Source organism: Urtica dioica, chromosome 3 (genome assembly GCF_054948205.1).
Source record: "Urtica dioica subsp. dioica isolate 48M chromosome 3, U.dioica_male_clone48M_v1_H2, whole genome shotgun sequence".
Lineage (NCBI taxonomy): Eukaryota > Viridiplantae > Streptophyta > Magnoliopsida > Rosales > Urticaceae > Urtica > Urtica dioica.
Window position 1 is genome coordinate 36,031,743 of NC_142758.1, and position 27,868 is coordinate 36,059,610.

At 43.9% G+C, this 27,868-nt stretch overlaps 1 protein-coding gene and 1 long non-coding RNA gene across 3 annotated transcripts; both read left to right on the top strand.

Annotated features, from left to right (window-relative positions):
- On the top strand, nucleotides 1–27,868 carry LOC149402660 (uncharacterized). Of its 2 annotated transcripts, XR_016296084.1 has the most exons (6): nucleotides 1–361; nucleotides 1,089–1,656; nucleotides 9,942–10,509; nucleotides 18,795–18,892; nucleotides 19,267–19,362; nucleotides 27,649–27,868. It is a non-coding gene; the product is annotated as an uncharacterized LOC149402660 (long non-coding RNA). The 2 variants fall into 2 exon arrangements; XR_016296083.1 differs by lacking the exons at nucleotides 19,267–19,362; nucleotides 27,649–27,868 and having other exon boundaries at nucleotides 18,795–19,014.
- LOC149402661 (uncharacterized) lies at nucleotides 12,338–12,969 on the top strand. Its single transcript, XM_089609293.1, has one exon. The coding sequence runs from the start codon at nucleotides 12,364–12,366 to the stop codon at nucleotides 12,967–12,969; it is 606 nt and encodes a 201-aa protein (XP_089465419.1). The 5' UTR covers nucleotides 12,338–12,363.

A 27,868-nucleotide genomic window follows, 5' to 3' on the forward strand; every position in this document is an offset into this window, starting at 1 on the left:
TTCGGCCACCTCACCCTCTCACTCTCTTTCTTTTCTTTTCCTTCTTCTTCTTTCTCTCTTCTCGTTCTTCTCTCCCGCGCGCGCACAGCAACACCTGCAGACAAAGAAAAAAAAAGAGAGAAAAGAATTTCGGCCATCTTCTTCAAGCCTCACCGAGCTTTATCATCACCTTAATCACCCTTCCCTTCTCTTTTTCTTCTCTCCTCATCTTCGCGCGCCATCTCCGCCGTGAGCCCCGTCGCCGCGCGCTTCAGGCCGAGGAGAACGAGACTCGCCGAGAGCCGCCGTGACGCCGGACCAGGAAGGAACGCCGGGGAAGGTTTGAGAGCACGCTGAGGAGGCTGAATTTCACGGGAATAAGGTGATAATCTCTTCCTCAACTTGAATTCGAAATCTAGGGTTCTAAGATTCGAAATTGGGGGTTTTTGATTCCGGATTGAAATATGTGAAATTGATTGGTTCTACATGTTTATTGAGCTCGGTTATTGATGATTATAGCTTGAGATTGAGGATTGATTTCGAATTTCTTGTTTTGGATTCATTTTGGCCGAATGTGTGAAAAAGAAAAAACTGTTTGAACAGCCTCTGTAAATCGACGTGGACAGACCGTTATGCTCTGAGTCCTTATTTTTGGATATTTTTCATGGATAGTAGACCGTACGAGCTTTCTAAAATGACCAAGAACATGTAAATCCATTGAGTATTGAATGAGTTATGAATTTTCAAAGATTGTGTTTCGCAGCAGTATTTACAAGATTTCCAGAACTGTAACCGGGAATTACGGGCTGTTTTTGAGATAGCTATTCTTGTCGTATGTATGCTTGTAATATCTCGTTAGAAAGCTACATGAGTCTACTTTCATTTTCCGCTAGAATCAATCGATTTCAAGTTTTGTAGCTCGAGTTATGATGGCTTAAGCGCTAGTGGGTCGGGCTGTCGGGAAATTCTTGTGATTTGTTTGTGTTTTGCCGAGCGTTTGATTCTGTGTGTTCAGCCGGGGCTGGTTAAGTGTTTGCTTGGTTTGGAGTTGATTATGAGTTTGAAAGTGTGAAATTGACTCGTTATCGGATTCAATGACTTGATTACAGATCTAGACGGACGAACGGAAACCGGACGAGGCGAAGGCGACGAAGTCGGTTTTGAAGATTCTAAGAAAGAGTTATCGAAATTAAAGCTCGATTAACTCGTGAGTCTTTTAATCGCGTCTCGCGTTTAAATACTCTTGGATTTGATTATGTGATGTATTTCGCGTATTTAAATAAATAATTTATGTTTATTTATTTAATAACGTTTAAGAGTTTGATTTGATTCGCTTTGGAATTCTCGGTTACTTTTTATTCGGATCAATTTATTTGAGACTCATAAGCATGTTATTGGATTTTATTTCGTATTGTTCTCGATACGAAAATACGCGAGTCTTGAATAAGTTTGACTCCCGAAAAACCGGAGAATAATGAATTAAATTCTCGAATTCCGAACCGACTCGAATCTAATCCCGACGACGACCATTATCTTTTCAAGTAGTTCGATAACTAACGAAGTTTCAACTTCGGATTCTAGTTCTCTCGACGCTCCAGGACGTGCTAAAGGTCTCGGGAAGCGTGTTTAGCAAAGTGTCCTCCGGAATTCATCGAGTTCTCCGACGAACTATTCCGGGTAAGTGGGATTTAAGTTTGAGGCGCCAAAAGGGGAATGGTGCCTAGTAGAATAATTGTTTATGTTTCTTCGTTTAATCCTAAAACAAAGAGAAACCCTCAGTTAGACAAGATGACCGAATAAGGCTTCGGCCACTAACTAATAAGATAATAAAATGATAGGGTTAAACGGTTAGCGGGTTAAGAACCTTGAAGCCTTTAAAGTTATGTTGAGCTTCTGTAATAGGTTTTACCCCTTCGTCCTGATGAGAGGACAACAGGAGGAGGAAAGACGGTGTCCTTCGGATTCAATCCCGAGAGGAACTGTTCTAGGAGAAGGTCCAGCCTCACAGCTGTCGACAACTCCTTGTAAAATACTTAAAGAGCCATACAGTGAAATTAATAATGTTAATGACGGGCTTTATCCCGATAAGATCTCCTCCTGTATTAAGATAGGCAGGTAGGCTGTAGACAGCTCCTGTAAAACATAACGAACTCTTGTCGGCAATGTAGCGAGTGGCATTCCTGAAGGCCCTTTAATGGGAAGTCGATGGGTGGCTTCAGGTAAGTCGATGAGTGGCTTACCTGTCCTGAGGGAAATATGAAACCCTGGACCAACCAGGGATTGGTGAGGGTTTGCTCCCCTCTACCATACGCGCGTCAAGGCCCTCCTACATGTGCTAGTGGATCCCAGACATTAAAACTTCGGCCTTCTGAGGGCTAGGCTCAAGTTCTCAGAATGGTTTACTCATCTCTCATGAACGGCTGCGGACTGAAGTGTTGATTGGCCAGTCCACTGATGTAAGGCGCCGGTATGAGCGAGATGGATGAGTTTCTAGGAAGACGGTTGTTAGCCGGATTCCTATATGATTATGTGTTTGATTGTTTTAGAACGGGGTTCTAAAACTGAATATGTCTATGTTGATTGAATGATATTTTTGTTATCCTGATTGTATGATGGAACTTCTTTATTCTTATGAATCTATCACCTGCTGTTATCTGCATTTTATCATCTGCAACCATGCATCTCATGTAGTGCTAGGTTAGATATCCTGCTTACTGAGTCGGTGTGACTCACCCCTTAAATCCCTCTCCTTGTAGATAAAGGAAAAGCTCAGGCGAAGCAAGAGTGCTAGTCAAGGTAGATCTCATGACGACCTGTGGCATAGGAAATGTCTTTTTGGGAAATGGGTATCAGGTTTTTGAAAACCGAGCTTATATGCTCGTGAAAGTTTTATATAGCTTTGAAAGAACTTTTATTATATCATAACGTTTAGATAATCGGCCCGAACCTCTTTTTATGTTTTGAAACTCGGTTAGCACGATTATGGGCCTGTGCTTATGGATAGCAAGCTAGGGTAGTCCACATTTTTGTAACTCTTCTAAAAGCGAAAAATTTTACCAGTTTTTAGCGGACTAGCTCTAGGAACCCTTGTTATTCCTTATATGTAAATTAATTTTATTTCCGCTGTTTGTTTAATAAACGTTTTGTAAATGACGTTTGAAAATGTTTTATGTTCATTTCATTTGAAAACATAAATGGTTTATGATAATGTTATGGGAAAGGTCGCGTTCCGAGGACGACGGGTGTCCCGCGGGTCGTGACAGAGTTTTTGGTATCAGAGCCACAGGTTTAGTCGTTTCTGTAGACTGTGAGATCTATTAGTTGACTGAGCATTTTGTTTACGGTCTGAGTGTCTACATGTATAACCTTTTTTTTTTATGGTTACTAGGAGTATGAGGGTATCAGTGTGTCGGTGTGCTGTGTTTCCTGTTTGGATTCGTTGAAGTATATGTTATGCTATCTTGAGCTTTCTGGCGTCGTTCAGTTTCTGACCTGGCTATTGTCATGTGATTCCTTTAGAATCTGGAAGTAATGGCGGAAGAAGGGGAAAGTCTTGACGCTCGTATCGCAAGGATAGAGCAATCGTTGGAACGACAGGCTAGAGAAGCGCAGCAAAGGAATGAGCAAACGGAGAGACAGAACCGTTTGATGGCATTGCTGCTTGAGCGAATGGATCAGCAGGTTCAACCGGATCCTCCTCTAGCTGCCGAGAACCAACCTCAAGAACCTCTTCCAGCCTTACCGGTAGCGAGAGCGGAAGAGTTGAACTACCGTATTCCTGATGTAGCCCCTGTTATAGGAGAGCCAGTGTACGAACGATTCCGGAAGCAGAAGCCACCAGTGTTCGAAGGAGGTCCAGACCCTGTAGCGGCTGAGAATTGGATCAAGAAGATCCAACAGATCGTTAGCTACATGCAGTTGTCCGACGCGGAGCGCGTAGCTTGCGCGATCTACCAGATGACCTCTGAGGCTCGAAGCTGGTGGGAGGTAACTGTCATGTCAGAGGATGTAACGACTATGACATGGGTACACTTCATCAACCTCTTCCATGAGAAATACCTGAGCGAGGCAAGCACATCCGACAAGATTCGAGAGTTCATGAATCTGCGTCAAGGGAAGATGCCAGTAGCGGAATAGGTTGCGAAGTTCGACGAGCTGGCAAAGTTTTCTCCGTCCGTGGTTCCGACCGATCAAGCACGGAAGACGAAGTTTATGCATGGTTTGAACGTTGGAATCGTGAAGCTGGTAGAGAGCGGAGACACTGGGCCAAGAACCTACGCTAGTGCGGTTCAAAGGGCGTTGAGGATCGACGCTTGGCATGGAGACGTGGCAGTTTCTGCTCCAACTCCTCTTACTATAGTGCCGCCACCACAAGCTGGTTCGAATACAGGGAATCAGTTCAAGAGGAATCGTTTCCAGCAGCAGTCAGGACGCCGTAATCCGACGAACTATGGAAATCAGCCTCAACAGAGGAATCAGTCGGGAGGCGGAAACTCGTATGGAAAAGGTAAGCGCTTCCAGAAAGGTGACCAGAACGTCGATAACAAGCGCGCCAGACCTGACAATCAGAACATCCCTCAATGTGCGAAGTGTGGGAACCGACATCCAGGCGAGTGCCGAGCCAATAATGTTACCTGTTACAATTGTGGCCAAGTGGGACATTATTCCAGGACCTGTCCAAACCCGAGACAAGGAGATGTACCAGCCAAGGCCCCACCGAAAGCCAATGCTCGAGTGTTCACTATTCGTGAAGATGGTGTGCGTGCAGGAACGTCTACTGCAGTTACAGGTCAGCTTTCTGTGGGAAATCTTTCAGCTTATGTACTCATGGATTCAGGTGCTACGCATTCATTTATTGCATCTAAAGTAGCTGAAAAGTTAGAAAGTGAAAAGTTGAATTTTTCCTACCCGTTCATAACCGTTAGTCCGGCAGGAGATCTGTTCGAATCTAAGTTATGGTTCAAGAATGTACCAATTTACGTTCAATGTAGAGAGCTGATGGCTCATCTGATTGAACTTGAAATGGTTGACTATGATGTTATACTCGGGATGGATTGGTTAAGCAAGCATCACGCAGTGATTAACTGCAATAAGAAAGAAGTTAAGTTTCAAGCTCCTGGGAGTGAATCGTTTTACTTTCATGGGTCATCTCGGAAACCAGCCCTTCCAATGGTATCAGCAATGGGAGCTTTGAGGATGCTACAGAGTGGATGTGTTGGATTCCTAGCAAGCGTAAGAGATGTATCAAAGGAACAGAAGGTAGAGCCGAAGGATATTCCAGTCGTAAGGGAGTTTTTAGACGCATTTCCTGAAGATCTACCAGGATTACCACCTGAACGGGAGATCGAATTTTGCATAGAATTGATTACTGGAACTGCACCGATATCGAAGACCCCATACCGGATGGCTCCAGCAGAGTTGAAAGAGCTTAAGACGCAGTTACAAGAGTTGTTGGATAAAGGTTTCATCCGTCCAAGTCACTCTCCGTGGGGAGCGCCGGTGTTATTCGTGAAGAAAGCGGATGGTTCTCTAAGGTTATGCATCGACTACCGAGGATTGAACCAGGTGACTATTAAGAATAGATATCCGCTTCCTCGTATCGACGATCTGTTTGATCAATTAGCAGGAGCGCAAATCTTCTCAAAGATCGATCTACGTTCGGGCTATCATCAGCTTAAGGTCCGAGGTGAAGACATTCCGAAGACAGCGTTCCGAACGCGATATGGGCATTATGAGTTCTTAGTCATGTCCTTTGGATTGACGAATGCTCCTGCAGCATTTATGGATCTAATGAACCGAGTGTTTGAGGCGTTCTTGGATAAGTTCGTGATCGTTTTCATAGACGATATCCTCATATACTCGAAGACTCGGGAGGATCATGAGCAGCATTTAAGAATGGTTCTAGCGAAACTCCGAGAAAAACAGCTCTATGCCAAGTTCTCGAAGTGTGAATTTTGGCTTGACAAGGTAATCTTCTTGGGTCATGTCATTTCGAAGGAAGGAGTTATGGTCGACCCAGCGAAGATCCAAGCAGTTAAGGACTGGAATAGGCCGAAAACAGTAACGGAGATAAGAAGTTTCCTAGGTTTAGCTGGCTACTATAGGAAATTCGTGGAAGGATTTTCTAAGTTAGCCATGCCTCTGACCCAATTAACACGAAAAGGAACCAAGTTTGAATGGACGGACAAGTGTGAAAGCAGTTTTCGAGAGCTAAAGAAGCGCCTAACGATAGCTCCAATCCTTGCAATTCCACAAGGAACTGAAGGTTTTGCAATTTATTGTGACGCATCGAAACAAGGCCTAGGAGCAGTGCTGATGCAACGGGGCAAGGTGATCGCCTACGCATCTCGACAGCTCAAGGACTACGAGACAAGGTATCCAACGCATGATATGGAGCTCGCAGCTGTGGTTTTTGCACTCAAACTTTGGAGGCATTATCTGTATGGAGTACACTGCGACATTTACACGGACCATAAGACCCTCAAATACCTCTTTACTCAGAAAGAGTTGAATATGAGGCAGGGACGTTGGATGGAATTGTTGAATGATTACGACTTTGAGCTTCATTATCACCCTGGAAAGGCGAATAAGGTGGCTGATGCCCTTAGTCGAAAGACCGCCGCAGTAGCTGCGAATCTAGTTGGACAGTCTCCTCAGCTCAAGTCAGAGATAGAAAGGTTGGAGATGCAGCTGATCACTGGAAGATTAGCAGCTCTTAACGTGCGACCAACCCTTCTTGAGCAGATAAAGGAGGGACAATACGCGGATGAGTTCTTGCTTGGGAAGATGTTTGACGCCCAAGGGAACCAAGAAGGTGAATTTAAACTCGACGATCGGGAAATGTTGAGATGTAACGGTAAGGTCTGTGTGCCTGCCAATGATGATCTCCGACGCCAATTGCTGCAAGAAGCTCATGGGACTCCATATTCGATCCATCCAGGTGCGACGAAAATGTATCAAGATCTCAAGAAGATCTATTGGTGGCCGGGTATGAAGAGAGATGTGGTGACGTTCGTCCAAAAGTGTCTTACATGCCAGCAGATTAAGGCTGAGCATCAGAAACCCGCAGGGATGTTGCAACCCTTGGAAGTTCCACAGTGGAAGTGGGACCAGATCACGATGGATTTCGTGTCGGGTTTACCCAGGACTACGACAGGGTATGACGCAGTCTGGGTGATTGTAGACAGGTTGACGAAGTCGGCCCACTTTCTTCCCATAAGGACCACTTATTCAATTGATAGATTAGCTGAGCTATTTATCAAGGAGATAGTGCGCCTGCATGGAGTTCCTTTGTCGATCGTTTCAGATCGAGATACTCGATTCACTTCGAGGTTTTGGCAACGTCTCCACGATGGCATGGGATCAAGATTGAAGTTCAGTACAGCCTTCCATCCTCAGACTGATGGGCAGAGTGAGCGCACCATTCAGATTCTGGAAGATATGCTCCGAGCCAGCGTGCTAGATTTTCAGGGCTCGTGGAGCCGTTACCTTCCCTTGATAGAATTTGCGTATAACAATAGTTATCAAGCGACTATTGGAATGGCGCCATATGAAGCACTCTATGGAAGGAAATGTCGATCCCCTGTCCACTGGGACGAAGTCGGAGAGAACAAGCTCGTAGGGCCAGAGATGCTAGAGCAAACCACAGAAGCAATCAAGAAGATCCGAGCGAGGATGAAGGCTTCTCAGAATCGTCAGAAGAGCTATGCAGATAAACGGAGACGACCTCTTGAGTTTCAGGTCGGAGACAAAGTGTTTCTGAAAGTTTCACCAATGCGCGGGGTGATGAGATTCGGCAAGAAGGGTAAGCTGAGCCCCAGGTATACAGGACCTTTTGAGATCCTGGAGCGCGTTGGAGTGGTAGCTTATCGTTTAGCTTTGCCACCGTCAATGTCTCATCTGCATAATGTCTTCCATGTTTCCATGCTAAGGAAATATGTAGAGGACACTTCTCACGTTCTTCCGGTCCATGAAGTCGAGGTTTCAGAAAGTGTACAATATGAAGAGCCAGCAGTTGCAATTCTCGACAGGAAAGAGAAGGTTTTGAGGAACAAGGTAATCCCCTTGGTGAAAGTGCAATGGAAAAGGCACAATGTCGAAGAAGCGACATGGGAACTCGAGGAAGAAATGAAGAAAAAGTACCCATCGCTTTTCTAAGTTTCGAGGACGAAACTTCTTTAAGGGGTTAGGGGTTGTGAGACCCGACTTTTGTACACGTCAGCTTCTGTAACAATTTCCTCTTATCAATAAATAAAGGAAATTTTCTTCTCTCTCCGTGTTGAATAAGTTATTAATTTCACAATCTCTCTCGTTTCAGTTTATTAGAGATGTTCTCTCTATATTTTCTCGTTCCACGTTCTAAGTGAAATTTTTGAATTTCGGAAGAAATTCATAGTAAATTTGGATAAATCAATAAGAAAAAGGATTTTTGAAAGCACTTGAATGTTGGAATAAATTTAAGTGCTTGAGAACGAAGGAAATAATATTTAAGGGTGACGAAATTTCGGAATAAGGATATTCGAGTAAATTCGATATTATTTTCCGAATAAAAATTTCTCGGAATGTACCCGGAGCTTTAAAAATCTCAAGGGTGAAAATAAATTCTGAAATCCCTTAAATATATTCAAGGTAACGAGAATTAATGAGAATTTTCTCGGTTATTTTTCGAGATTATTTTCAATTAATTAAGGACAAGATTGTGAGATTTTATTTTGGAAGGACTTATGTGCAACGTTTTGAAGGACGAAATTGAAAGAAAAGAGTAAAGAGGGGTTATTTTAAGAGAGACGTGTCAAAATTTTGTTGGGCCATTTGTGCACGTGTGGCGTGAGGAGGAGCTGCCATGTGGCATTTCTTTCTTCTTCTCCTCTCATTTTCGGCCACCTCACCCTCTCACTCTCTTTCTTTTCTTTTCCTTCTTCTTCTTTCTCTCTTCTCGTTCTTCTCTCCCGCGCGCGCACAGCAACACCTGCAGACAAAGAAAAAAAAAGAGAGAAAAGAATTTCGGCCATCTTCTTCAAGCCTCACCGAGCTTTATCATCACCTTAATCACCCTTCCCTTCTCTTTTTCTTCTCTCCTCATCTTCGCGCGCCATCTCCGCCGTGAGCCCCATCGCCGCGCGCTTCAGGCCGAGGAGAACGAGACTCGCCGAGAGCCGCCGTGACGCCGGACTAGGAAGGAACGCCGGGGAAGGTTTGAGAGCACGCTGAGGAGGCTGAATTTCACAGGAATAAGGTGATAATCTCTTCCTCAACTTGAATTCGAAATCTAGGGTTCTAAGATTCGAAATTGGGGGTTTTTGATTCCGGATTGAAATATGTGAAATTGATTGGTTCTACATGTTTATTGAGCTCGGTTATTGATGATTATAGCTTGAGATTGAGGATTGATTTCGAATTTCTTGTTTTGGATTCATTTTGGCCGAATGTGTGAAAAAGAAAAAACTGTTTGAACAGCCTCTGTAAATCGACGTGGACAGACCGTTATGCTCTGAGTCCTTATTTTTGGATATTTTTCATGGATAGTAGACCGTACGAGCTTTCTAAAATGACCAAGAACATGTAAATCCATTGAGTATTGAATGAGTTATGAATTTTCAAAGATTGTGTTTCGCAGCAGTATTTACAAGATTTCCAGAACTGTAACCGGGAATTACGGGCTGTTTTTGAGATAGCTATTCTTGTCGTATGTATGCTTGTAATATCTCGTTAGAAAGCTACATGAGTCTACTTTCATTTGCCGCTAGAATCAATCGATTTCAAGTTTTGTAGCTCGAGTTATGATGGCTTAAGCGCTAGTGGGTCGGGCTGTCGGGAAATTCTTGTGATTTGTTTGTGTTTTGCCGAGCGTTTGATTCTGTGTGTTCAGCCGGGGCTGGTTAAGTGTTTGCTTGGTTTGGAGTTGATTATGAGTTTGAAAGTGTGAAATTGACTCGTTATCGGATTAAATGATTTGATTACAGATCTAGACGGACGAACGGAAACCGGACGAGGCGAAGGCGACGAAGCCGGTTTTGAAGATTCTAAGAAAGAGTTATCGAAATTAAAGCTCGATTAACTCGTGAGTCTTTTAATCGCGTCTCGCGTTTAAATACTCTTGGATTTGATTATGTGATGTATTTCGCGTATTTAAATAAATAATTTATGTTTATTTATTTAATAACGTTTAAGAGTTTGATTTGATTCGCTTTGGAATTCTCGGTTACTTTTTATTCGGATCAATTTATTTGAGACTCATAAGCATGTTATTGGATTTTATTTCGTATTGTTCTCGATACGAAAATACGCGAGTCTTGAATAAGTTTGACTCCCGAAAAACCGGAGAATAATGAATTAAATTCTCGAATTCCGAACCGACTCGAATCTAATCCCGACGACGACCATTATCTTTTCAAGTAGTTCGATAACTAACGAAGTTTCAACTTCGGATTCTAGTTCTCTCGACGCTCCAGGACGTGCTAAAGGTCTCGGGAAGCGTGTTTAGCAAAGTGTCCTCCGGAATTCATCGAGTTCTCCGACGAACTATTCCGGGTAAGTGGGATTTAAGTTTGAGGCGCCAAAAGGGGAATGGTGCCTAGTAGAATAATTGTTTATGTTTCTTCGTTTAATCCTAAAACAAAGAGAAACCCTCAGTTAGACAAGATGACCGAATAAGGCTTCGGCCACTAACTAATAAGATAATAAAATGATAGGGTTAAACGGTTAGCGGGTTAAGAACCTTGAAGCCTTTAAAGTTATGTTGAGCTTCTGTAATAGGTTTTACCCCTTCGTCCTGATGAGAGGACAACAGGAGGAGGAAAGACGGTGTCCTTCGGATTCAATCCCGAGAGGAACTGTTCTAGGAGAAGGTCCAGCCTCACAGCTGTCGACAACTCCTTGTAAAATACTTAAAGAGCCATACAGTGAAATTAATAATGTTAATGACGGGCTTTATCCCGATAAGATCTCCTCCTGTATTAAGATAGGCAGGTAGGCTGTAGACAGCTCCTGTAAAACATAACGAACTCTTGTCGGCAATGTAGCGAGTGGCATTCCTGAAGGCCCTTTAATGGGAAGTCGATGGGTGGCTTCAGGTAAGTCGATGAGTGGCTTACCTGTCCTGAGGGAAATATGAAACCCTGGACCAACCAGGGATTGGTGAGGGTTTGCTCCCCTCTACCATACGCGCGTCAAGGCCCTCCTACATGTGCTAGTGGATCCCAGACATTAAAACTTCGGCCTTCTGAGGGCTAGGCTCAAGTTCTCAGAATGGTTTACTCATCTCTCATGAACGGCTGCGGACTGAAGTGTTGATTGGCCAGTCCACTGATGTAAGGCGCCGGTATGAGCGAGATGGATGAGTTTCTAGGAAGACGGTTGTTAGCCGGATTCCTATATGATTATGTGTTTGATTGTTTTAGAACGGGGTTCTAAAACTGAATATGTCTATGTTGATTGAATGATATTTTTGTTATCCTGATTGTATGATGGAACTTCTTTATTCTTATGAATCTATCACCTGCTGTTATCTGCATTTTATCATCTGCAACCATGCATCTCATGTAGTGCTAGGTTAGATATCCTGCTTACTGAGTCGGTGTGACTCACCCCTTAAATCCCTCTCCTTGTAGATAAAGGAAAAGCTCAGGCGAAGCAGGAGTGCTAGTCAAGGTAGATCTCATGACGACCTGTGGCATAGGAAATGTCTTTTTGGGAAATGGGTATCAGGTTTTTGAAAACTGAGCTTATATGCTCGTGAAAGTTTTATATAGCTTTGAAAGAACTTTTATTATATCATAACGTTTAGATAATCGGCCCGAACCTCTTTTTATGTTTTGAAACTCGGTTAGCACGATTATGGGCCTGTGCTTATGGATAGCAAGCTAGGGTAGTCCGCATTTTTGTAACTCTTCTAAAAGCGAAAAATTTTACCAGTTTTTAGCGGACTAGCTCTAGGAACCCTTGTTATTCCTTATATGTAAATTAATTTTATTTCCGCTGTTTGTTTAATAAACGTTTTGTAAATGACGTTTGAAAATGTTTTATGTTCATTTCATTTGAAAACATAAATGGTTTATGATAATGTTATGGGAAAGGTCGCGTTCCGAGGACGACGGGTGTCCCGCGGGTCGTGACAGAGTTTTTGGTATCAGAGCCACAGGTTTAGTCGTTTCTGTAGACTGTGAGATCTATTAGTTGACTGAGCATTTTGTTTACGGTCTGAGTGTCTACATGTGTAACCTTTTTTTTTTATGGTTACTAGGAGTATGAGGGTATCAGTGTGTCGGTGTGCTGTGTTTCCTGTTTGGATTCGTTGAAGTATATGTTATGCTATCTTGAGCTTTCTGGCGTCGTTCAGTTTCTGACCTGGCTATTGTCATGTGATTCCTTTAGAATCTGGAAGTAATGGCGGAAGAAGGGGAAAGTCTTGACGCTCGTATCGCAAGGATAGAGCAATCGTTGGAACGACAGGCTAGAGAAGCGCAGCAAAGGAATGAGCAAACGGAGAGACAGAACCGTTTGATGGCATTGCTGCTTGAGCGAATGGATCAGCAGGTTCAACCGGATCCTCCTCTAGCTGCCGAGAACCAACCTCAAGAACCTCTTCCAGCCTTACCGGTAGCGAGAGCGGAAGAGTTGAACTACCGTATTCCTGATGTAGCCCCTGTTATAGGAGAGCCAGTGTACGAACGATTCCGGAAGCAGAAGCCACCAGTGTTCGAAGGAGGTCCAGACCCTGTAGCGGCTGAGAATTGGATCAAGAAGATCCAACAGATCGTTAGCTACATGCAGTTGTCCGACGCGGAGCGCGTAGCTTGCGCGATCTACCAGATGACCTCTGAGGCTCGAAGCTGGTGGGAGGTAACTGTCATGTCAGAGGATGTAACGACTATGACATGGGTACACTTCATCAACCTCTTCCATGAGAAATACCTGAGCGAGGCAAGCACATCCGACAAGATTCGAGAGTTCATGAATCTGCGTCAAGGGAAGATGCCAGTAGCGGAATAGGTTGCGAAGTTCGACGAGCTGGCAAAGTTTTCTCCGTCCGTGGTTCCGACCGATCAAGCACGGAAGACGAAGTTTATGCATGGTTTGAACGTTGGAATCGTGAAGCTGGTAGAGAGCGGAGACACTGGGCCAAGAACCTACGCTAGTGCGGTTCAAAGGGCGTTGAGGATCGACGCTTGGCATGGAGACGTGGCAGTTTCTGCTCCAACTCCTCTTACTATAGTGCCGCCACCACAAGCTGGTTCGAATACAGGGAATCAGTTCAAGAGGAATCGTTTCCAGCAGCAGTCAGGACGCCGTAATCCGACGAACTATGGAAATCAGCCTCAACAGAGGAATCAGTCGGGAGGCGGAAACTCGTATGGAAAAGGTAAGCGCTTCCAGAAAGGTGACCAGAACGTCGATAACAAGCGCGCCAGACCTGACAATCAGAACATCCCTCAATGTGCGAAGTGTGGGAACCGACATCCAGGCGAGTGCCGAGCCAATAATGTTACCTGTTACAATTGTGGCCAAGTGGGACATTATTCCAGGACCTGTCCAAACCCGAGACAAGGAGATGTACCAGCCAAGGCCCCACCGAAAGCCAATGCTCGAGTGTTCACTATTCGTGAAGATGGTGTGCGTGCAGGAACGTCTACTGCAGTTACAGGTCAGCTTTCTGTGGGAAATCTTTCAGCTTATGTACTCATGGATTCAGGTGCTACGCATTCATTTATTGCATCTAAAGTAGCTGAAAAGTTAGAAAGTGAAAAGTTGAATTTTTCCTACCCGTTCATAACCGTTAGTCCGGCAGGAGATCTGTTCGAATCTAAGTTATGGTTCAAGAATGTACCAATTTACGTTCAATGTAGAGAGCTGATGGCTCATCTGATTGAACTTGAAATGGTTGACTATGATGTTATACTCGGGATGGATTGGTTAAGCAAGCATCACGCAGTGATTAACTGCAATAAGAAAGAAGTTAAGTTTCAAGCTCCTGGGAGTGAATCGTTTTACTTTCATGGGTCATCTCGGAAACCAGCCCTTCCAATGGTATCAGCAATGGGAGCTTTGAGGATGCTACAGAGTGGATGTGTTGGATTCCTAGCAAGCGTAAGAGATGTATCAAAGGAACAGAAGGTAGAGCCGAAGGATATTCCAGTCGTAAGGGAGTTTTTAGACGCATTTCCTGAAGATCTACCAGGATTACCACCTGAACGGGAGATCGAATTTTGCATAGAATTGATTCCTGGAACTGCACCGATATCGAAGACCCCATACCGGATGTCTCCAGCAGAGTTGAAAGAGCTTAAGACGCAGTTACAAGAGTTGTTGGATAAAGGTTTCATCCGTCCAAGTCACTCTCCGTGGGGAGCGCCGGTGTTATTCGTGAAGAAAGCGGATGGTTCTCTAAGGTTATGCATCGACTACCGAGGATTGAACCAGGTGACTATTAAGAATAGATATCCGCTTCCTCGTATCGACGATCTGTTTGATCAATTAGCAGGAGCGCAAATCTTCTCAAAGATCGATCTACGTTCGGGCTATCATCAGCTTAAGGTCCGAGGTGAAGACATTCCGAAGACAGCGTTCCGAACGCGATATGGGCATTATGAGTTCTTAGTCATGTCCTTTGGATTGACGAATGCTCCTGCAGCATTTATGGATCTAATGAACCGAGTGTTTGAGGCGTTCTTGGATAAGTTCGTGATCGTTTTCATAGACGATATCCTCATATACTCGAAGACTCGGGAGGATCATGAGCAGCATTTAAGAATGGTTCTAGCGAAACTCCGAGAAAAACAGCTCTATGCCAAGTTCTCGAAGTGTGAATTTTGGCTTGACAAGGTAATCTTCTTGGGTCATGTCATTTCGAAGGAAGGAGTTATGGTCGACCCAGCGAAGATCCAAGCAGTTAAGGACTGGAATAGGCCGAAAACAGTAACGGAGATAAGAAGTTTCCTAGGTTTAGCTGGCTACTATAGGAAATTCGTGGAAGGATTTTCTAAGTTAGCCATGCCTCTGACCCAATTAACACGAAAAGGAACCAAGTTTGAATGGACGGACAAGTGTGAAAGCAGTTTTCGAGAGCTAAAGAAGCGCCTAACGATAGCTCCAATCCTTGCAATTCCACAAGGAACTGAAGGTTTTGCAATTTATTGTGACGCATCGAAACAAGGCCTAGGAGCAGTGCTGATGCAACGGGGCAAGGTGATCACCTACGCATCTCGACAGCTCAAGGACTACGAGACAAGGTATCCAACGCATGATATGGAGCTCGCAGCTGTGGTTTTTGCACTCAAACTTTGGAGGCATTATCTGTATGGAGTACACTGCGACATTTACACGGACCATAAGACCCTCAAATACCTCTTTACTCAGAAAGAGTTGAATATGAGGCAGGGACGTTGGATGGAATTGTTGAATGATTACGACTTTGAGCTTCATTATCACCCTGGAAAGGCGAATAAGGTGGCTGATGCCCTTAGTCGAAAGACCGCCGCAGTAGCTGCGAATCTAGTTGGACAGTCTCCTCAGCTCAAGTCAGAGATAGAAAGGTTGGAGATGCAGCTGATCACTGGAAGATTAGCAGCTCTTAACGTGCGACCAACCCTTCTTGAGCAGATAAAGGAGGGACAATACGCGGATGAGTTCTTGCTTGGGAAGATGTTTGACGCCCAAGGGAACCAAGAAGGTGAATTTAAACTCGACGATCGGGAAATGTTGAGATGTAACGGTAAGGTCTGTGTGCCTGCCAATGATGATCTCCGACGCCAATTGCTGCAAGAAGCTCATGGGACTCCATATTCGATCCATCCAGGTGCGACGAAAATGTATCAAGATCTCAAGAAGATCTATTGGTGGCCGGGTATGAAGAGAGATGTGGTGACGTTCGTCCAAAAGTGTCTTACATGCCAGCAGATTAAGGCTGAGCATCAGAAACCCGCAGGGATGTTGCAACCCTTGGAAGTTCCACAGTGGAAGTGGGACCAGATCACGATGGATTTCGTGTCGGGTTTACCCAGGACTACGACAGGGTATGACGCAGTCTGGGTGATTGTAGACAGGTTGACGAAGTCGGCCCACTTTCTTCCCATAAGGACCACTTATTCAATTGATAGATTAGCTGAGCTATTTATCAAGGAGATAGTGCGCCTGCATGGAGTTCCTTTGTCGATCGTTTCAGATCGAGATACTCGATTCACTTCGAGGTTTTGGCAACGTCTCCACGATGGCATGGGATCAAGATTGAAGTTCAGTACAGTCTTCCATCCTCAGACTGATGGGCAGAGTGAGCGCACCATTCAGATTCTGGAAGATATGCTCCGAGCCAGCGTGCTAGATTTTCAGGGCTCGTGGAGCCGTTACCTTCCCTTGATAGAATTTGCGTATAACAATAGTTATCAAGCGACTATTGGAATGGCGCCATATGAAGCACTCTATGGAAGGAAATGTCGATCCCCTGTCCACTGGGACGAAGTCGGAGAGAACAAGCTCGTAGGGCCAGAGATGCTAGAGCAAACCACAGAAGCAATCAAGAAGATCCGAGCGAGGATGAAGGCTTCTCAGAATCGTCAGAAGAGCTATGCAGATAAACGGAGACGACCTCTTGAGTTTCAGGTCGGAGACAAAGTGTTTCTGAAAGTTTCACCAATGCGCGGGGTGATGAGATTCGGCAAGAAGGGTAAGCTGAGCCCCAGGTATACAGGACCTTTTGAGATCCTGGAGCGCGTTGGAGTGGTAGCTTATCGTTTAGCTTTGCCACCGTCAATGTCTCATCTGCATAATGTCTTCCATGTTTCCATGCTAAGGAAATATGTAGAGGACACTTCTCACGTTCTTCCGGTCCATGAAGTCGAGGTTTCAGAAAGTGTACAATATGAAGAGCCAGCAGTTGCAATTCTCGACAGGAAAGAGAAGGTTTTGAGGAACAAGGTAATCCCCTTGGTGAAAGTGCAATGGAAAAGGCACAATGTCGAAGAAGCGACATGGGAACTCGAGGAAGAAATGAAGAAAAAGTACCCATCGCTTTTCTAAGTTTCGAGGACGAAACTTCTTTAAGGGGTTAGGGGTTGTGAGACCCGACTTTTGTACACGTCAGCTTCTGTAACAATTTCCTCTTATCAATAAATAAAGGAAATTTTCTTCTCTCTCCGTGTTGAATAAGTTATTAATTTCACAATCTCTCTCGTTTCAGTTTATTAGAGATGTTCTCTCTATATTTTCTCGTTCCACGTTCTAAGTGAAATTTTTGAATTTCGGAAGAAATTCATAGTAAATTTGGATAAATCAATAAGAAAAAGGATTTTTGAAAGCACTTGAATGTTGGAATAAATTTAAGTGCTTGAGAACGAAGGAAATAATATTTAAGGGTGACGAAATTTCGGAATAAGGATATTCGAGTAAATTCGATATTATTTTCCGAATAAAAATTTCTCGGAATGTACCCGGAGCTTTAAAAATCTCAAGGGTGAAAATAAATTCTGAAATCCCTTAAATATATTCAAGGTAACGAGAATTAATGAGAATTTTCTCGGTTATTTTTCGAGATTATTTTCAATTAATTAAGGACAAGATTGTGAGATTTTATTTTGGAAGGACTTATGTGCAACGTTTTGAAGGACGAAATTGAAAGAAAAGAGTAAAGAGGGGTTATTTTAAGAGAGACGTGTCAAAATTTTGTTGGGCCATTTGTGCACGTGTGGCGTGAGGAGGAGCTGCCATGTGGCATTTCTTTCTTCTTCTCCTCTCATTTTCGGCCACCTCACCCTCTCACTCTCTTTCTTTTCTTTTCCTTCTTCTTCTTTCTCTCTTCTCGTTCTTCTCTCCCGCGCGCGCACAGCAACACCTGCAGACAAAGAAAAAAAAAGAGAGAAAAGAATTTCGGCCATCTTCTTCAAGCCTCACCGAGCTTTATCATCACCTTAATCACCCTTCCCTTCTCTTTTTCTTCTCTCCTCATCTTCGCGCGCCATCTCCGCCGTGAGCCCCATCGCCGCGCGCTTCAGGCCGAGGAGAACGAGACTCGCCGAGAGCCGCCGTGACGCCGGACTAGGAAGGAACGCCGGGGAAGGTTTGAGAGCACGCTGAGGAGGCTGAATTTCACAGGAATAAGGTGATAATCTCTTCCTCAACTTGAATTCGAAATCTAGGGTTCTAAGATTCGAAATTGGGGGTTTTTGATTCCGGATTGAAATATGTGAAATTGATTGGTTCTACATGTTTATTGAGCTCGGTTATTGATGATTATAGCTTGAGATTGAGGATTGATTTCGAATTTCTTGTTTTGGATTCATTTTGGCCGAATGTGTGAAAAAGAAAAAACTGTTTGAACAGCCTCTGTAAATCGACGTGGACAGACCGTTATGCTCTGAGTCCTTATTTTTGGATATTTTTCATGGATAGTAGACCGTACGAGCTTTCTAAAATGACCAAGAACATGTAAATCCATTGAGTATTGAATGAGTTATGAATTTTCAAAGATTGTGTTTCGCAGCAGTATTTACAAGATTTCCAGAACTGTAACCGGGAATTACGGGCTGTTTTTGAGATAGCTATTCTTGTCGTATGTATGCTTGTAATATCTCGTTAGAAAGCTACATGAGTCTACTTTCATTTGCCGCTAGAATCAATCGATTTCAAGTTTTGTAGCTCGAGTTATGATGGCTTAAGCGCTAGTGGGTCGGGCTGTCGGGAAATTCTTGTGATTTGTTTGTGTTTTGCCGAGCGTTTGATTCTGTGTGTTCAGCCGGGGCTGGTTAAGTGTTTGCTTGGTTTGGAGTTGATTATGAGTTTGAAAGTGTGAAATTGACTCGTTATCGGATTCAATGACTTGATTACAGATCTAGACGGACGAACGGAAACCGGACGAGGCGAAGGCGACGAAGCCGGTTTTGAAGATTCTAAGAAAGAGTTATCGAAATTAAAGCTCGATTAACTCGTGAGTCTTTTAATCGCGTCTCGCGTTTAAATACTCTTGGATTTGATTATGTGATGTATTTCGCGTATTTAAATAAATAATTTATGTTTATTTATTTAATAACGTTTAAGAGTTTGATTTGATTCGCTTTGGAATTCTCGGTTACTTTTTATTCGGATCAATTTATTTGAGACTCATAAGCATGTTATTGGATTTTATTTCGTATTGTTCTCGATACGAAAATACGCGAGTCTTGAATAAGTTTGACTCCCGAAAAACCGGAGAATAATGAATTAAATTCTCGAATTCCGAACCGACTCGAATCTAATCCCGACGACGACCATTATCTTTTCAAGTAGTTCGATAACTAACGAAGTTTCAACTTCGGATTCTAGTTCTCTCGACGCTCCAGGACGTGCTAAAGGTCTCGGGAAGCGTGTTTAGCAAAGTGTCCTCCGGAATTCATCGAGTTCTCCGACGAACTATTCCGGGTAAGTGGGATTTAAGTTTGAGGCGCCAAAAGGGGAATGGTGCCTAGTAGAATAATTGTTTATGTTTCTTCGTTTAATCCTAAAACAAAGAGAAACCCTCAGTTAGACAAGATGACCGAATAAGGCTTCGGCCACTAACTAATAAGATAATAAAATGATAGGGTTAAACGGTTAGCGGGTTAAGAACCTTGAAGCCTTTAAAGTTATGTTGAGCTTCTGTAATAGGTTTTACCCCTTCGTCCTGATGAGAGGACAACAGGAGGAGGAAAGACGGTGTCCTTCGGATTCAATCCCGAGAGGAACTGTTCTAGGAGAAGGTCCAGCCTCACAGCTGTCGACAACTCCTTGTAAAATACTTAAAGAGCCATACAGTGAAATTAATAATGTTAATGACGGGCTTTATCCCGATAAGATCTCCTCCTGTATTAAGATAGGCAGGTAGGCTGTAGACAGCTCCTGTAAAACATAACGAACTCTTGTCGGCAATGTAGCGAGTGGCATTCCTGAAGGCCCTTTAATGGGAAGTCGATGGGTGGCTTCAGGTAAGTCGATGAGTGGCTTACCTGTCCTGAGGGAAATATGAAACCCTGGACCAACCAGGGATTGGTGAGGGTTTGCTCCCCTCTACCATACGCGCGTCAAGGCCCTCCTACATGTGCTAGTGGATCCCAGACATTAAAACTTCGGCCTTCTGAGGGCTAGGCTCAAGTTCTCAGAATGGTTTACTCATCTCTCATGAACGGATGCGGACTGAAGTGTTGATTGGCCAGTCCACTGATGTAAGGCGCCGGTATGAGCGAGATGGATGAGTTTCTAGGAAGACGGTTGTTAGCCGGATTCCTATATGATTATGTGTTTGATTGTTTTAGAACGGGGTTCTAAAACTGAATATGTCTATGTTGATTGAATGATATTTTTGTTATCCTGATTGTATGATGGAACTTCTTTATTCTTATGAATCTATCACCTGCTGTTATCTGCATTTTATCATCTGCAACCATGCATCTCATGTAGTGCTAGGTTAGATATCCTGCTTACTGAGTCGGTGTGACTCACCCCTTAAATCCCTCTCCTTGTAGATAAAGGAAAAGCTCAGGCGAAGCAGGAGTGCTAGTCAAGGTAGATCTCATGACGACCTGTGGCATAGGAAATGTCTTTTTGGGAAATGGGTATCAGGTTTTTGAAAACCGAGCTTATATGCTCGTGAAAGTTTTATATAGCTTTGAAAGAACTTTTATTATATCATAACGTGTAGATAATCGGCCCGAACCTCTTTTTATGTTTTGAAACTCGGTTAGCACGATTATGGGCCTGTGCTTATGGATAGCAAGCTAGGGTAGTCCGCATTTTTGTAACTCTTCTAAAAGCGAAAAATTTTACCAGTTTTTAGCGGACTAGCTCTAGGAACCCTTGTTATTCCTTATATGTAAATTAATTTTATTTCCGCTGTTTGTTTAATAAACGTTTTGTAAATGACGTTTGAAAATGTTTTATGTTCATTTCATTTGAAAACATAAATGGTTTATGATAATGTTATGGGAAAGGTCGCGTTCCGAGGACGACGGGTGTCCCGCGGGTCGTGACAGAGTTTTTGGTATCAGAGCCACAGGTTTAGTCGTTTCTGTAGACTGTGAGATCTATTAGTTGACTGAGCATTTTGTTTACGGTCTGAGTGTCTACATGTGTAACCTTTTTTTTTTTATGGTTACTAGGAGTATGAGGGTATCAGTGTGTCGGTGTGCTGTGTTTCCTGTTTGGATTCGTTGAAGTATATGTTATGCTATCTTGAGCTTTCTGGCGTCGTTCAGTTTCTGACCTGGCTATTGTCATGTGATTCCTTTAGAATCTGGAAGTAATGGCGGAAGAAGGGGAAAGTCTTGACGCTCGTATCGCAAGGATAGAGCAATCGTTGGAACGACAGGCTAGAGAAGCGCAGCAAAGGAATGAGCAAACGGAGAGACAGAACCGTTTGATGGCATTGCTGCTTGAGCGAATGGATCAGCAGGTTCAACCGGATCCTCCTCTAGCTGCCGAGAACCAACCTCAAGAACCTCTTCCAGCCTTACCGGTAGCGAGAGCGGAAGAGTTGAACTACCGTATTCCTGATGTAGCCCCTGTTATAGGAGAGCCAGTGTACGAACGATTCCGGAAGCAGAAGCCACCAGTGTTCGAAGGAGGTCCAGACCCTGTAGCGGCTGAGAATTGGATCAAGAAGATCCAACAGATCGTTAGCTACATGCAGTTGTCCGACGCGGAGCGCGTAGCTTGCGCGATCTACCAGATGACCTCTGAGGCTCGAAGCTGGTGGGAGGTAACTGTCATGTCAGAGGATGTAACGACTATGACATGGGTACACTTCATCAACCTCTTCCATGAGAAATACCTGAGCGAGGCAAGCACATCCGACAAGATTCGAGAGTTCATGAATCTGCGTCAAGGGAAGATGCCAGTAGCGGAATAGGTTGCGAAGTTCGACGAGCTGGCAAAGTTTTCTCCGTCCGTGGTTCCGACCGATCAAGCACGGAAGACGAAGTTTATGCATGGTTTGAACGTTGGAATCGTGAAGCTGGTAGAGAGCGGAGACACTGGGCCAAGAACCTACGCTAGTGCGGTTCAAAGGGCGTTGAGGATCGACGCTTGGCATGGAGACGTGGCAGTTTCTGCTCCAACTCCTCTTACTATAGTGCCGCCACCACAAGCTGGTTCGAATACAGGGAATCAGTTCAAGAGGAATCGTTTCCAGCAGCAGTCAGGACGCCGTAATCCGACGAACTATGGAAATCAGCCTCAACAGAGGAATCAGTCGGGAGGCGGAAACTCGTATGGAAAAGGTAAGCGCTTCCAGAAAGGTGACCAGAACGTCGATAACAAGCGCGCCAGACCTGACAATCAGAACATCCCTCAATGTGCGAAGTGTGGGAACCGACATCCAGGCGAGTGCCGAGCCAATAATGTTACCTGTTACAATTGTGGCCAAGTGGGACATTATTCCAGGACCTGTCCAAACCCGAGACAAGGAGATGTACCAGCCAAGGCCCCACCGAAAGCCAATGCTCGAGTGTTCACTATTCGTGAAGATGATGTGCGTGCAGGAACGTCTACTGCAGTTACAGGTCAGCTTTCTGTGGGAAATCTTTCAGCTTATGTACTCATGGATTCAGGTGCTACGCATTCATTTATTGCATCTAAAGTAGCTGAAAAGTTAGAAAGTGAAAAGTTGAATTTTTCCTACCCGTTCATAACCGTTAGTCCGGCAGGAGATCTGTTCGAATCTAAGTTATGGTTCAAGAATGTACCAATTTACGTTCAATGTAGAGAGCTGATGGCTCATCTGATTGAACTTGAAATGGTTGACTATGATGTTATACTCGGGATGGATTGGTTAAGCAAGCATCACGCAGTGATTAACTGCAATAAGAAAGAAGTTAAGTTTCAAGCTCCTGGGAGTGAATCGTTTTACTTTCATGGGTCATCTCGGAAACCAGCCCTTCCAATGGTATCAGCAATGGGAGCTTTGAGGATGCTACAGAGTGGATGTGTTGGATTCCTAGCAAGCGTAAGAGATGTATCAAAGGAACAGAAGGTAGAGCCGAAGGATATTCCAGTCGTAAGGGAGTTTTTAGACGCATTTCCTGAAGATCTACCAGGATTACCACCTGAACGGGAGATCGAATTTTGCATAGAATTGATTCCTGGAACTGCACCGATATCGAAGACCCCATACCGGATGGCTCCAGCAGAGTTGAAAGAGCTTAAGACGCAGTTACAAGAGTTGTTGGATAAAGGTTTCATCCGTCCAAGTCACTCTCCGTGGGGAGCGCCGGTGTTATTCGTGAAGAAAGCGGATGGTTCTCTAAGGTTATGCATCGACTACCGAGGATTGAACCAGGTGACTATTAAGAATAGATATCCGCTTCCTCGTATCGACGATCTGTTTGATCAATTAGCAGGAGCGCAAATCTTCTCAAAGATCGATCTACGTTCGGGCTATCATCAGCTTAAGGTCCGAGGTGAAGACATTCCGAAGACAGCGTTCCGAACGCGATATGGGCATTATGAGTTCTTAGTCATGTCCTTTGGATTGACGAATGCTCCTGCAGCATTTATGGATCTAATGAACCGAGTGTTTGAGGCGTTCTTGGATAAGTTCGTGATCGTTTTCATAGACGATATCCTCATATACTCGAAGACTCGGGAGGATCATGAGCAGCATTTAAGAATGGTTCTAGCGAAACTCCGAGAAAAACAGCTCTATGCCAAGTTCTCGAAGTGTGAATTTTGGCTTGACAAGGTAATCTTCTTGGGTCATGTCATTTCGAAGGAAGGAGTTATGGTCGACCCAGCGAAGATCCAAGCAGTTAAGGACTGGAATAGGCCGAAAACAGTAACGGAGATAAGAAGTTTCCTAGGTTTAGCTGGCTACTATAGGAAATTCGTGGAAGGATTTTCTAAGTTAGCCATGCCTCTGACCCAATTAACACGAAAAGGAACCAAGTTTGAATGGACGGACAAGTGTGAAAGCAGTTTTCGAGAGCTAAAGAAGCGCCTAACGATAGCTCCAATCCTTGCAATTCCACAAGGAACTGAAGGTTTTGCAATTTATTGTGACGCATCGAAACAAGGCCTAGGAGCAGTGCTGATGCAACGGGGCAAGGTGATCGCCTACGCATCTCGACAGCTCAAGGACTACGAGACAAGGTATCCAACGCATGATATGGAGCTCGCAGCTGTGGTTTTTGCACTCAAACTTTGGAGGCATTATCTGTATGGAGTACACTGCGACATTTACACGGACCATAAGACCCTCAAATACCTCTTTACTCAGAAAGAGTTGAATATGAGGCAGGGACGTTGGATGGAATTGTTGAATGATTACGACTTTGAGCTTCATTATCACCCTGGAAAGGCGAATAAGGTGGCTGATGCCCTTAGTCGAAAGACCGCCGCAGTAGCTGCGAATCTAGTTGGACAGTCTCCTCAGCTCAAGTCAGAGATAGAAAGGTTGGAGATGCAGCTGATCACTGGAAGATTAGCAGCTCTTAACGTGCGACCAACCCTTCTTGAGCAGATAAAGGAGGGACAATACGCGGATGAGTTCTTGCTTGGGAAGATGTTTGACGCCCAAGGGAACCAAGAAGGTGAATTTAAACTCGACGATCGGGAAATGTTGAGATGTAACGGTAAGGTCTGTGTGCCTGCCAATGATGATCTCCGACGCCAATTGCTGCAAGAAGCTCATGGGACTCCATATTCGATCCATCCAGGTGCGACGAAAATGTATCAAGATCTCAAGAAGATCTATTGGTGGCCGGGTATGAAGAGAGATGTGGTGACGTTCGTCCAAAAGTGTCTTACATGCCAGCAGATTAAGGCTGAGCATCAGAAACCCGCAGGGATGTTGCAACCCTTGGAAGTTCCACAGTGGAAGTGGGACCAGATCACGATGGATTTCGTGTCGGGTTTACCCAGGACTACGACAGGGTATGACGCAGTCTGGGTGATTGTAGACAGGTTGACGAAGTCGGCCCACTTTCTTCCCATAAGGACCACTTATTCAATTGATAGATTAGCTGAGCTATTTATCAAGGAGATAGTGCGCCTGCATGGAGTTCCTTTGTCGATCGTTTCAGATCGAGATACTCGATTCACTTCGAGGTTTTGGCAACGTCTCCACGATGGCATGGGATCAAGATTGAAGTTCAGTACAGCCTTCCATCCTCAGACTGATGGGCAGAGTGAGCGCACCATTCAGATTCTGGAAGATATGCTCCGAGCCAGCGTGCTAGATTTTCAGGGCTCGTGGAGCCGTTACCTTCCCTTGATAGAATTTGCGTATAACAATAGTTATCAAGCGACTATTGGAATGGCGCCATATGAAGCACTCTATGGAAGGAAATGTCGATCCCCTGTCCACTGGGACGAAGTCGGAGAGAACAAGCTCGTAGGGCCAGAGATGCTAGAGCAAACCACAGAAGCAATCAAGAAGATCCGAGCGAGGATGAAGGCTTCTCAGAATCGTCAGAAGAGCTATGCAGATAAACGGAGACGACCTCTTGAGTTTCAGGTCGGAGACAAAGTGTTTCTGAAAGTTTCACCAATGCGCGGGGTGATGAGATTCGGCAAGAAGGGTAAGCTGAGCCCCAGGTATACAGGACCTTTTGAGATCCTGGAGCGCGTTGGAGTGGTAGCTTATCGTTTAGCTTTGCCACCGTCAATGTCTCATCTGCATAATGTCTTCCATGTTTCCATGCTAAGGAAATATGTAGAGGACACTTCTCACGTTCTTCCGGTCCATGAAGTCGAGGTTTCAGAAAGTGTACAATATGAAGAGCCAGCAGTTGCAATTCTCGACAGGAAAGAGAAGGTTTTGAGGAACAAGGTAATCCCCTTGGTGAAAGTGCAATGGAAAAGGCACAATGTCGAAGAAGCGACATGGGAACTCGAGGAAGAAATGAAGAAAAAGTACCCATCGCTTTTCTAAGTTTCGAGGACGAAACTTCTTTAAGGGGTTAGGGGTTGTGAGATCCGACTTTTGTACACGTCAGCTTCTGTAACAATTTCCTCTTATCAATAAATAAAGGAAATTTTCTTCTCTCTCCGTGTTGAATAAGTTATTAATTTCACAATCTCTCTCGTTTCAGTTTATTAGAGATGTTCTCTCTATATTTTCTCGTTCCACGTTCTAAGTGAAATTTTTGAATTTCGGAAGAAATTCATAGTAAATTTGGATAAATCAATAAGAAAAAGGATTTTTGAAAGCACTTGAATGTTGGAATAAATTTAAGTGCTTGAGAACGAAGGAAATAATATTTAAGGGTGACGAAATTTCGGAATAAGGATATTCGAGTAAATTCGATATTATTTTCCGAATAAAAATTTCTCGGAATGTACCCGGAGCTTTAAAAATCTCAAGGGTGAAAATAAATTCTGAAATCCCTTAAATATATTCAAGGTAACGAGAATTAATGAGAATTTTCTCGGTTATTTTTCGAGATTATTTTCAATTAATTAAGGACAAGATTGTGAGATTTTATTTTGGAAGGACTTATGTGCAACGTTTTGAAGGACGAAATTGAAAGAAAAGAGTAAAGAGGGGTTATTTTAAGAGAGACGTGTCAAAATTTTGTTGGGCCATTTGTGCACGTGTGGCGTGAGGAGGAGCTGCCATGTGGCATTTCTTTCTTCTTCTCCTCTCATTTTCGGCCACCTCACCCTCTCACTCTCTTTCTTTTCTTTTCCTTCTTCTTCTTTCTCTCTTCTCGTTCTTCTCTCCCGCGCGCGCACAGCAACACCTGCAGACAAAGAAAAAAAAAGAGAGAAAAGAATTTCGGCCATCTTCTTCAAGCCTCACCGAGCTTTATCATCACCTTAATCACCCTTCCCTTCTCTTTTTCTTCTCTCCTCATCTTCGCGCGCCATCTCCGCCGTGAGCCCCATCGCCGCGCGCTTCAGGCCGAGGAGAACGAGACTCGCCGAGAGCCGCCGTGACGCCGGACTAGGAAGGAACGCCGGGGAAGGTTTGAGAGCACGCTGAGGAGGCTGAATTTCACAGGAATAAGGTGATAATCTCTTCCTCAACTTGAATTCGAAATCTAGGGTTCTAAGATTCGAAATTGGGGGTTTTTGATTCCGGATTGAAATATGTGAAATTGATTGGTTCTACATGTTTATTGAGCTCGGTTATTGATGATTATAGCTTGAGATTGAGGATTGATTTCGAATTTCTTGTTTTGGATTCATTTTGGCCGAATGTGTGAAAAAGAAAAAACTGTTTGAACAGCCTCTGTAAATCGACGTGGACAGACCGTTATGCTCTGAGTCCTTATTTTTGGATATTTTTCATGGATAGTAGACCGTACGAGCTTTCTAAAATGACCAAGAACATGTAAATCCATTGAGTATTGAATGAGTTATGAATTTTCAAAGATTGTGTTTCGCAGCAGTATTTACAAGATTTCCAGAACTGTAACCGGGAATTACGGGCTGTTTTTGAGATAGCTATTCTTGTCGTATGTATGCTTGTAATATCTCGTTAGAAAGCTACATGAGTCTACTTTCATTTGCCGCTAGAATCAATCGATTTCAAGTTTTGTAGCTCGAGTTATGATGGCTTAAGCGCTAGTGGGTCGGGCTGTCGGGAAATTCTTGTGATTTGTTTGTGTTTTGCCGAGCGTTTGATTCTGTGTGTTCAGCCGGGGCTGGTTAAGTGTTTGCTTGGTTTGGAGTTGATTATGAGTTTGAAAGTGTGAAATTGACTCGTTATCGGATTCAATGACTTGATTACAGATCTAGACGGACGAACGGAAACCGGACGAGGCGAAGGCGACGAAGCCGGTTTTGAAGATTCTAAGAAAGAGTTATCGAAATTAAAGCTCGATTAACTCGTGAGTCTTTTAATCGCGTCTCGCGTTTAAATACTCTTGGATTTGATTATGTGATGTATTTCGCGTATTTAAATAAATAATTTATGTTTATTTATTTAATAACGTTTAAGAGTTTGATTTGA